General features: G+C 39.7%; 2 protein-coding genes across 4 annotated transcripts; one reads left to right on the top strand and one right to left on the bottom strand.

The window, feature by feature from the left end:
* Positions 1 to 1728: 1728 nt before the first annotated feature.
* crb3a (crumbs homolog 3a) lies at positions 1729 to 6492 on the bottom strand. Of its 3 annotated transcripts, none has more exons than XM_058654206.1 (5): positions 6179 to 6492; positions 5891 to 6006; positions 4961 to 5184; positions 2579 to 2622; positions 1729 to 2485 (listed from the first exon to the last, which is right to left on the bottom strand). In XM_058654206.1, the coding sequence occupies exons 3-5, from the start codon at positions 5112 to 5114 to the stop codon at positions 2276 to 2278; spliced, it is 408 nt and encodes a 135-aa protein (XP_058510189.1). In that variant the 5' UTR covers positions 5115 to 5184; positions 5891 to 6006; positions 6179 to 6492; the 3' UTR covers positions 1729 to 2275. The 3 variants fall into 3 exon arrangements, with proteins under 3 accessions (XP_058510189.1, XP_058510188.1, XP_058510190.1); XM_058654205.1 differs by having other exon boundaries at positions 4961 to 5181; XM_058654207.1 differs by having other exon boundaries at positions 4961 to 5181; positions 5891 to 5998.
* Positions 6493 to 7017: 525 nt separating this feature from the next.
* Positions 7018 to 11683, top strand: asf1ba (anti-silencing function 1Ba histone chaperone). Its single transcript, XM_058654202.1, has 4 exons — positions 7018 to 7442; positions 8267 to 8382; positions 8967 to 9143; positions 10899 to 11683. The coding sequence occupies exons 1-4, from the start codon at positions 7334 to 7336 to the stop codon at positions 11088 to 11090; spliced, it is 594 nt and encodes a 197-aa protein (XP_058510185.1). The 5' UTR covers positions 7018 to 7333; the 3' UTR covers positions 11091 to 11683.
* The last annotated feature ends 219 nt before the right edge of the window (positions 11684 to 11902 follow it).

Below are 11902 nucleotides of genomic sequence, written 5' to 3'. Positions count from 1 at the left end.
TGGTAGGTACTTCACAACCGTCTAAGGGTCACATCGTAAACATCATATTATCTTCAAACACAGAATAGCCTGTTAACTTGTTAAGTTCTATGAGAAGTGAACGCTCCGAAAAGAGGAAATAAAAACAGTCACATGCAGCAGGACAAAGGTGCTAAACATGTCGACCTAGTTTCGTCACACAAAGGTACGCAGTGCTGCCTGAAATATGGGTCACATACTAAGTAAAGAGACACATGGTTGGAAACTGATGTGCCATAAATACAATTACTAACAGCTCCCAGTAAAAAAGATGTATAGCTGTATAACCAATCCTGTGAAAGAACTTTCTTTTTCCCTGCTCCTATCAACTCTGCTTGTTCTCTCCTAATCAGATCAGTGAGGAGTCTCACTGAATGTGAAAGTTGTTCTTCAGAAGTCTGTGGGTGAAAGTAAGTGATGGAGATAAAAAAAAAAACATACTTTATTTTACTTCTGCCAAGGAGATTTTTTTTCTTGACCTTTTTGTAAGCATCACAATTCAATAAAAAAGATTTTTATATTCATGTATGGACACTTGAGTGTCTTTGGAAGAGGACTGACCTCTGTTTACCTTGAAAAACTAAATCCTGCCTGGATCTACGCTGTAATTTAAAGTGGGAAATGTCACTTGATAGAATTCTTTACATTTCTTTTCAGAATTATATTAATATAACGTATATTAAGCACAAGTTAATTAATCGTCCAAATGTATGTTTACATCTAATATAATCCTGACAGAAAACTACTGTATGTAGGGATAAGTCAGTGTACAAGTAAATGTGGCCTTTAGTCTATAGTTCCAAATACTGAGATTAAGTGATTAAAGGCCTGCACGTAAAAGATCAGGCAAACTTAACATTTCTTCATTAAAGTCATTAAACAATGGCTTCACTGTTGCAGTGATTTCATCAGGTGCTCTGAGGGCCTGAACTTTTCACTCTCCGTGCTTATCTGCTTTGCATCCTAAAACATTCCCTGCACCAATACCCGATTACGCTCCTGTTTACACTTTGTTTCTCAGAGCTGCCTTAACTATTTAAAGTTTCTAATGTTTACCCATACGAGTCTTAGAATACACACAGCCAGGAAGAGCTTTTGTATTCCAGTCTGTGGTGTAAAATTATGCAACAAAGAAATGAAAACAAAGCCGAAACATAATCCAATTTAAAAGGAAATGTAAGGTAGGTCATTTTTACAAGGTACAGGAATATGGATAGGTGAAAAATAAACGTGTATTAATGAGTATGTAAACTATAATTGAGCAGCGAATAGTCCTCTACCTGTACAGTATGTTGATAATCAAATATAGATCATATTTAGTTATGTATTTGCTGTGAATAGTATATGTTAATAATATAATCCTGATAATGACTTGGTCTTCTGTATTTGTAATCTGAAATATGATGTAGACAACAATTTATTAGTATATCAACTGTGAATACCCTTCTAAACCTTTGATTTGTATATAATATAATATAATATAATATAATGTAATATAGATAAGGGTCCAAGAGAGAATATAATACAAAGATCAAGTGGTAGGATTAAATAAATTCTTACTTCTTCCTTTCGTCTTTTGTATGCATTACATGTTCTGAATAAATAAATAAATAAATAAATAAATTAGTGTTCCACTACACCATACCCTTAATCTAATTTAAACTGCATACCATGAAAATGATCAAACACAATGTGGCCACAAGACCTCTGTAAATGCTGTGAAGTTTAATTACTCAAATATAACATAGACATTAATAAATATGCTGTGACAGTGTAAAACATCTCTGCTTGATCGCTGCATGGGTGATCGCTGATGAAATGACTTGAAGCTTAACATTTGCACGTTTCCGTCAGAAAGTGTAAACAACTGTTTGTGTCTGCTGGCTATATTTTCCTCGTGTGAACTTCTCAGGACTCTCTGTGGCAAAAAAAAAAAAAAAAAAAAAAGGAACAGTGTAGATTCAATTGATCAAGGTAAAGCTAAAAGAGTAAAAGTGTGCGAAAACTACAATTATTATTGGTGATAAAATACTGTCATTTCAGTTTGACAGTTTGTGCAGAAGAAATGTTCAAGACATTATTTGAAATGTTCGACTGTATTAAAATCCACAGGAAGTTGCATCCAGGTGCTTCTCAGGGAGCAAATGTGTCGTTTTAAGGCGCCTCAGACTTGGCACTCTGTCCTCTCTCTGATCAGTTCAAAGACGAGAGACTGCTGTGCACATTTTTGTTTGAACATTTAGCAACACAGCGCATCTCAGATGAGTCTCTCCTCCTTTGGTAGCTTCAGTGCGTCCGGTGCCGCCGCGCTGTGTGCGCCGGACTGTTCCTCCGCACTGGGCATGTACGTCCCTTCCGTCTGCCTCTTCTTTTTCACCATGCAGAAAAGCCAGCCGAGGACGGCCAGGATTATGGCCAGGACACCCAGCGTGACAGTGGGGGCCACGATGGCCGCAATATTTGTACCCTTGAAATCAAAATGGGAGAAACAGACACAGAATCAATCTGGTGAAAGTGCTGGATGTTATTTACTGACCGTGATTAACTTTTTCTCACTCACATTGTCATTGGAGCTGGTGATAGGTGCTTGGGTGGTGGAATTCCCTTTAAAAAAGAGCAGAGACATTTGTGGTCATGATGTTTATCACAGTGTAAACAGCCAAACAGCCGGTAAACCATTGATGTTAACCATTAACTATCCATTGCAGCGTCTCTTCAACTAGTTGTTTTTGAGGTTTAGTGTTCATACAGGCTAATGTGTGAGTGAGTCCTCTGTTTCTCGCAGTAATCAGGATGAATTTAAAGGAATAGGCCCACATTTTTGGGTGACACAAGTGCCGTTTTACATTTGAGTTTAGCGTGGATTAAACCCTGACCTGCAGAGTGTTAATTAGTAAACTTCAGTGGTGCCAGTAAGTGGATTTTGTTAACTCAGACAAGGCCAAGCTACTTGTTTCCACCTGCTAAAGAGTGTACATACAGAAAGCATTGTTTAAATGTAAAAACAGAGGAAATCACTCTCCACTAATGGCTACACAAACAAACAAAAACACTTTGACACTTTGACCTTAAACAGCTGTATCTTTTAACCACATCTAAGTTCCATTTGTTAAATGCAGTGGTGACCTTATTGCCAACACACACAGGAGGTGTGAAGAGAGACGTACCAGTATTACTATTGCTGTTCCCACGTATTTTATCCATGAGCGACCATGTGATCACAAAGTGACATCATGAAACTACACAGTGGCTAGTTGAGCGGGAGGACTGACTGACCGCAGCGGGGGAGAAGTTCAGGAATGTACAGTACACCGCAGCTACACGGTCAGCTGAGTCAAAGCACACGGTGGATCAAAATGTGGAGACGACAACGCTCATATGCCCTGTTGTTTTGTGTGTTTGTTGTGTGTTCACAGCATTAGTACTTTGAAGAGAGACACACACTTCAAATCAACCCTCTGAGTCAATCATTCACTCGCACAAATAGTAAACTTTACAAGGGCAAAAGTACAACGTGATAACGGGGGGGGGGTTCAAGAGGGGGAAACATTCATGCTCAAAATGAAAGAGATCAGAAGTCAGAAATAAAAGTGAGTAACTTCACTTCTGTCATACAACCATACACGACTTCCTGTGTGGAAGTATGAGGGGACATAATATAAAACTCCTCATGTACAAAGTCATGCATCCGGGGGCTGTTTCAGTTGAGGGAAAGCAAATATGTTTTATGAGGGGAAGACGAAAAACTGGTAAGAACAAACACTAAATATCGGGATCTTGAATTTATGGAATAACCTCCGCAGATGAACTGAAATCATGTGGAAAAATGATCAAATTTAACTGACTGTTTTGAAATAATATACTAAACAAACACAGGACGGAAATATGACGATTTGTTTGTTCCTGTTCGGGCGCATGTATTATTATCTTTAGGTGAATTTAATATGGACATAGATTGCGGGACATGCTGAGCACTCATATGAAGCAAAACAGGTTATTATATAAACATGAAAACAGTAAAAGCTTCCAATCGATTGAATCCAAAAAAAGAAAAATCCTTGTGGTCTAGGATTTGGCGATGAACAAATATAATGGGTAGCAATGGAGGGGGTGGGATGTGTCCCCTCTATTTCATTTTAATTGAATGCCTCGAGAAAAATTTTGGTCCCTCAACAAATATAGTTGGTGACTCCTGAGTTATACCTTTGCTATGACTCTGTAATGATCGTGTTTGCATCTCTTCAGAGTAGGCGATTAGTGGTGTCCTTAGGGAGCTATTATTTAATAGAATAATAGTAATAATCTGAACAGCGCCCAATCTTTACTTTATTTGTCACCACGGCCACACAATTAACATTGACAAACATGTGATTTAAAATTGTTAAAATTGCATTATGTCCCAAAGCAACGTGAGCCGTCCCAACTCTTTTTTTCTTTCTTTTTTCTCTGTCATTCACACAGACACACACAAACACACACACAACAATATCACACACAGGCACAGTTAGACTTGTTGAAACATGCTTCAGTTGGCGATCGATGGCGCATGACAATGTTTACTACATATTACTGAAAGTTGTGCACCTGCTGAAAGCACCTGAACACACTTTGTTTTTATTATGTGGGTCAGTGATTACGTTATTGAGGCAGAAGTTTCGGTGCAGAGTGGGAATAAAAAAGAGGCTCCACTCTCCCCTGATACAAGTCCCTGATCATTGAGCAACCAAATAAGATTTTGTAAATATTTAGTTTCAAAACGATAAGCATAGTGTTGCTTAAATGCATCTTACTTCAGCACTTGCTGACAAGCCTGTGCATGTTTCAGATTTTTTTATTTATCAATACAAGATTTACTAGTGTGTGTGTGTGTGTGGGTGTGTAGGTGTGGTCAGAGGAACACTTTATCTGAGTGCTGAGGATGAAGACATGGTTTCTGACTCACCCCACACCGAATCAGTGCTCAGCAGGAGCAGGAAAACACTCCCGACCACAACTCTTAGAATGGCCAGCACATCGGGACAGGCAGCTGCTGCCACTGCCGCTTCTGCTGCCATCTTTACCCGTGGCCAGCGGGGACAAGTGAGGGCAGACAGCATGAGCTTCAGGGCATCAGCTTGCCCCCATTGTCATCTGATACAATGTAGCGTCGTCCTCCTCCTTGAACTGCTGAAGACACAGTCATTTTGTAACAATGTTGATATCAACTCTGTTATAGGACCAGGGCCACTGTGTACATGTGGATATATTCTTTGTTATTCACACTGTTAGTAACACATTTATTTGTAGCCACAACATTTGGTAATACAGAATACAAAATATATATATTATTTTGATATAAGAGAATAAGAGAGAGAGAGTTTAAGTAACACCAATTCCAAATAGTTTACCCTGTAGTAGTGCTACATTTGATGTGTTTTTGTCAAGTCAACTTTATTTCTAGAGCACATTTAAGAACAACCAATGTGCTTCACACAGCTACAGGCACAGCAACATGGTATAAAATATGAAGATGTGCGTCTTTAAAAGTGATTTGGTCCTAATCAACACTTTTAATGTAATTGTGCATTATACACATGTACACACCTATACAGGGGAATAAATTCAAAGTTATCAAAGTTAGAATCTGCATGATTGTTAGGAGCATAACACCTCTTTGGGAAGCTCTGGTATAATAAGAACCAGTGAGTCACACAGTCAGTCAGTCAGTCAGTCTGGTGCTGAATCATAAAACCTGCTCAGACCACAGGAACAAATACAGCTATTCATAGACCATGTGTTTAAGTACAACTTTAAAATGCTCAACCTCTTTCTTTTCACTTGCCACAACAAAAACAACGTGATTACATTGTAATGTGCTTCACAGGTGACTCACCCTTGTTCCAGCTGTTCACAGGTGGTCACAGCAGACCGGGAAACATGGAGCAGGTCGACTCTTCTTCACTGCTTCCGCCTCACCTTGTCATGGTTTAGTCCAACGAACCTGGCAACCTGTGAAAAATGGTGGTTTCGGCATTATTTAAAACAGAAAATACCCTCAGCCTGTGCAGCACACCTGTTGGTGTTTTATGTAAAGCAGGTTTTTTTTCTTCTTCTTCTTCTCCCTATTCGCCTGCTCTTCAAATCGCCATTGGTCACATGGTTCAGTTTCGGGTTACATTACCTGAGCGCATTTATCCACCTGCAGCAGCAGCAGCAGCAACAGATCCTTCTTTGTACAGAGTCGAAGAAAAAAAAAACGCAGGGAAGGTCAGTGAAGCAGATCAGAGCCCAATTTCTGCTGCTGCTTTAGAAAAATACTCCTCACAACAAAACACCTCCAGACAAGCTTGTAGAGTAATAGAGTCAGTCTATGTCAAAGTTGGATTAAAGTGATATTTCTTTAGCGGCAGTAGCAGCAGTGTGATGACAGGTTATACTCGCACTTGCTCACTCCAACCTGAACCTGCCGTTAAGTTCCTCCTCTGTTCACCTAGCAACCTGCTGGATAACCATGGTGGTGGTGGTGGTGGCATGAAAGAGCGCCCCCATCAGGTTTCATGTTCCCCAACATGAAAAAGCATATCAACATTCCTGGGATATTTGAAGGATAAATTCGGGCCAGCCAGCTGATCCACTACAGTCTCTAATCCTCAAACAACCTCCCCCTTCTCACACTCCCAAATCTGTGGATTTCAGAAAGTTTTTGCACTGACCTGGCGCTAATATTCCAGTGATGTTAGGGACACATTTCTGATGTGTGATTCACATTAACGCTACTAGATCACTGTGCATTTAGACAATGTCAGGATGTCTTTAAAGGCAAGGCATAATACCTGTGATGGGAATCATGCCAGTTATCATCTATCTATCTGTCAATCAATCAATCTATCTATCTATCTATCTATCTATCTATCTATCTGTCGAACTAACTAACTAACTAACTATCTCTTACATGACCACAGGGGGGCGATAAAGGCGCTGTGCATTATTTCCTGCGATGGAGTCAGCTCTTCCTCTCTCTCGCACTTACGGCTTGCCGTACGCGCGGTGAAGACAGTACGCGGCGGGAGAGCTAATGTGTTCTTAAACTCGTACCAGAGCTGTTCATAAAGCGCATTAAGTCAAGCAAACTGAGTCCATTCAGCCGTTTTTTTTTGTTTTTCTTAAAAAAGGCATCGGGTTTGGTTAAACCGGAAATGTTTGGTAGTTAATAGAATAGTGGTGGCTCTTTGTTGGAGGTAGTGTTGCTTTTAAAACATTCCCCGGGAAAGTGGTTTGAACGTTTGCCGTTGGATTTATTTGCTAGCCTCGTTTTAGCCACAGTGCTCCAGCAACAATGGCGAAGGTGCAGGTGCTGAATGTGGCTGTCTTGGATAACCCGAGTCCCTTTGGAAACCCCTTTCAGTTTGAAATAACCTTTGAGTGCATGGAGGACCTTCCTGAAGGTAGGCACCGTCGCAAAGTGTTTACGGAGTGTCAGAGCATGTCTGCCTAACAGTGCTAACGGTTTTTAGCTTAGTTGGCTAACGTCAAAACAAAGTCTGGAGGACTAAATGGAACGTAAAAGCATCCTCTCAGGGTGTGTTTTATTTTCTCAACCGTTTACTTTACCGTTCACGTGTCAAAAAAATGACACGGGTAACAGAAAATGATTGCCCACAACTACTGATAAGTTACTACTTAGGGATGCACAATGTTGGATTTGTGCCGATATATGAGGAGTGCTTTGGCCGATAACCAAAACGGATATATATACATTTTCCCTGTGCCCAACTGAAATTAACATAATATTTTGCCCCATGTCGCAGCAGCCGTAGATATACATTTTCTGAGTTGAGCAAAATAAATAAATAGGGGATAGGATCGTGTGGCGTTGCTTCATGGTCGTGTCGGCTATGTTTGGTGCTGTCGGAGTTGTTGTTTTACGTTGCTGCACTCACAGTCGCTTCAAGGTGTTAAGGTCTTGCACCCAGCCATTAGTGAACTGTACATAAAGATTTGTAGTTTTTAAACTGATCCGATTTGTAGGCACTCATACCACAAACCTCGTTTAAACAGATGACCCCTACCCGTCATTAGCAGTCCAATAGTAGAAGGGATGAAGGACTAACGGTTTATTCTTGGATGAAGAAAATTGCATTGCCCCCAGCAGGCATCGCATAAGTTTAAAATGAGAAGAAAGATGCTCAATCAATCTATGAGTCTACTAATGAACCTATATTTTTGAATTAAATGATAAATCATAACAAAATGTTCCTTTTTTTTATAGACCTAGAATGGAAAATCATCTATGTTGGTTCAGCAGAGAGTGAAGAATATGACCAAGTCCTTGACTCAGTCCTGGTTGGCCCTGTACCTGCTGGGAGACATATGTTTGTATTTCAGGTATGTTTTTCTGTTAGGACAAAGAACTGAAAAGCTGCTTGTGGAATTTTAGTTTTCATTAGCAATGTTCTTTTATGCCTTCAACACTCATTTTGTCTTCTAGATAGCTTTTTAGTTATTTACTGAGCATTTTCAGATATATCAAACTGACACCTCATTTACATCCCCCAAACAACCTGGAGACTGAACTGCATTTGCTAATTTTGCTGTCCTCACCAACTACTCATCTGCCCAGGTGATAATGCAGCTTCACAGTTGTCACTTATCATGTTATATTGTGGTTGGTTGTTCATCCAGATATCAAACATGATGAGATGGCTCACATCAAGAATGTGGCCACACAGTTTTTGATGATAATGAGGACTAAAAACCAGATTCAACATGATTCAGCAGCCATCACCGCCACAGTTCAAGCCCATTCCTTCAACTGAGCTTCCTGAGTTATAGTAACCCATGGCATTGCCCCCGTTTTAGTCAGGGCAAACAATGAGACAAAATTGTATTTATAAAAACAGATTAAAGTGATGATTTCCACACTCTTTTTATTTTTGCTCCTTTCTTCAATGTTGTTTTTCTTTCAACAGGCTGATGCCCCAAACACCGGATTGATCCCTGAGAGTGATGCCGTAGGTGTAACTGTGGTGCTGATCACCTGCACATATCGTAGCCAGGAGTTTATTCGGATTGGTTACTATGTGAACAATGAATACACAGATCCAGAGCTTCGTGAAAATCCACCCATCAAGCCAGACTACACACAGGTCAGACTCATATGCTTGTTTGAAGGCTTAAAGTTAAACTCTATATTTAATGAAGTTAAAATGAGTTGTGAATGTTCTTGCCTACAAGAAGTCAAACAAACTTTTTTAAATGTACACAAAACAAACTTTAATAAGCAATGTAATATGAACAAAGATTGGCATCGAGCTGCATTGATTTGATATTTTTTATTAGGTAACTATGATGAGAATGATAAGATTCTGTAGGTGTAACATTTTTAAGGCAGCTGACATTTGGATTGAAACCTTTCACGCACAGGTGCAAAAGAAAAGAGGGATGACGGATTAACAGTGATGACAGTTTCAAAGTGTAGTTTAATGTCGGATAGTATAGTTATTTTGATGATTTTCAGCTGAATGAACTGGGATCAGTAGTGATTGCTCTAAGACAGCAAGTGAAGTTCAGTGTCCTCTAAAATATTATAACATGATTAGAACGTGTCACAAGTTAATTCAGGAATGGTTCATTAAAAAAATTGTCACGGTTCGGGGCACATGTGTACTGTTCGGTTAATGACACGCAATGTAGCGTAGGCCATGCGCCAGTAACCCAGTGAAGGTTTTTTTTCCATTTGGGACGAGGAGGCGTCTACTGTTGAGTGCAGCAAGTCAGTTGCAAAAATGTCAAGAGAATACAAAAGCCCCAGAGTTGGAGGATGTGCCAGCAGCATCGCTTCGTTCTCCTGCGTGGGAGCATTTTGGATTTACTGTAACCTATGATGACGGCGGAAAAAGTTAGTGGACAAAACTGTAACTGTACGCAAGCACTGCACAACACGCGTTACTCATGCTTGCGGCAACACTTCAAATATACAGCACAAGGACGAGAGAGTCCCCGCAGCATTTAAACAGGCACTCGGGGAGAAGTCAGACAGGGCAAAACCCGTAAGTAAAGCAATGGGGGTGTTTATAGGGAAAGATAGGCAGCCTTATGCTGTGGTGGAGGATGCAGGATTTCAGCATATGATTAAAGTACTTGAGCCACGGTATAATATTCCATCCCGCTGTCACATCAGCAACACATTAATTTCTAAACTTTATGAAGAGACACAACAATGAATTGTCAAATAATTGTCCGACACAGCTTACGTGGCACTTACAACAGATGGATGGACCTCCAGAGCCACTGAAAGTTTTCTAACTGTGACTGCTCATTTCATTAATTCGGAGGGGAAGATGAAAAGCTCCGTTTTGCAGACCCGCCTACTTTATGAAAGCCACACAAGTGAGCATCTTTCTGAAGCACTGATACAAGCAGTGACAGAATGGAATGGAAACTAGAATAGATAAATACACTTGTAAATGCAGCAATGTCTCTCCTCTTACGGTTTCAAAATCTCTGGATTGTTACAATGATGTGCCTAATCCCTAATCAAGCTGCCTCATTATTTAAATTTTTGCATGATTGCATGACATGTCCTTAAGAATATCTGATAAAAAAAAAAAAAATTATTCGGCTACAGATCTGATGCATGGTATTTTTTGAGTGTAAAAAAATGGAAAAACTCCAAAACCATGCTATGAACCGAACCGTGGGTTTTGTGAACCGTTCCACAGCATTCGTTAGTCTGAGTCACACTTTTAGTGCACACATGTACAAACACAGCAGCCAAGTTCAGAACTAAGTTTGATTTTCCTAGTTGAATTATAAAGATCATGGAAACATTCAATATAACTGCATATCTCTCTGATTTATCTACATAATATTTATCTCTATTTCCATTTTTCTCTTTTCAGCTTCAGAGAAATATTCTGGCATCAAACCCACGTGTTACCAGGTTCCATATAAACTGGGAAGGTTGTGCAGAGCGAATGGAAGACTCTGAAAATGTGGACCCTTCATCAAACTCCATGCTCCCGCCATCCTGTCTCCAAGGTAAGGCTCCACCCATGGGGATACTTCCAGATAACTCCATGGACTGCCTATAGAGATGACCCGGAAGATGAAGTGACCAGAAAAGTGACAAAACACAGCATGAGACCTTGCTAACAAAGAACGCCTGTGGACATTCTCATGTGGATGTACAAAACATGTTTGCTTTACAGCTGCATTAAGTTCACCAAGGCTTGTTGTCACAAATGAACTCTCACCTTGGGTGTCAGATGAGTGTTTGTTACAAGGAAGATAAGGAACATCTCAAAGGAATATTCATCACTTATAGCTGGGGGATTCCTTGCCACGAAGCTGAAAGCAATATTGAAATAGTTAAACTCCCAGGAGGAAAACCGCTACAATAAAAAAAAAATGTTGACAAACTGAAATAGAGCAGAAAGCTGTGTTGTGATTGTCCTTCCTTTTTTGTTGGTGCAAAATGGATTTGTACCAATTTAAGAAGATTTCAACACTGAAGCAATAGGCAAATAAATTGCTGTGTTGCTGAAGTAAAATGGCATAATCTGCTGTTATATTTGTCTTCAAATTCTTTATGCACTTAGAACCTCTTCCCAGGTATGACTGGCACTTCCCCCGTTTATTTTGTTTGCTATGTTATGTTCCAAATAAAAGAACATTGTATTTGTTATTTGTCTGTAAGAACAATGTTTTACTTAATTTGAAACACTTTGTCTTTACTGTGTCCAACATATTTTATTTTCCCACTCTACCACAAATATCAGTGAGTGCCCTTATATTTTTACATTTTACTAAAAATAGCCTGTGTTAACGTCACACCCAATCACAGATGAGTTGGATAAAAAGGGGTGGGTAGGCTATGTGAAACTTGTTTTGAAAATTCCTATGC

Source organism: Solea solea, chromosome 16 (genome assembly GCF_958295425.1).
Source record: "Solea solea chromosome 16, fSolSol10.1, whole genome shotgun sequence".
NCBI classification, from domain to species: domain Eukaryota; kingdom Metazoa; phylum Chordata; class Actinopteri; order Pleuronectiformes; family Soleidae; genus Solea; species Solea solea.
Note: the sequence above shows the minus strand (reverse complement) of the source record. Positions and strands in the feature narration are given on the sequence as shown.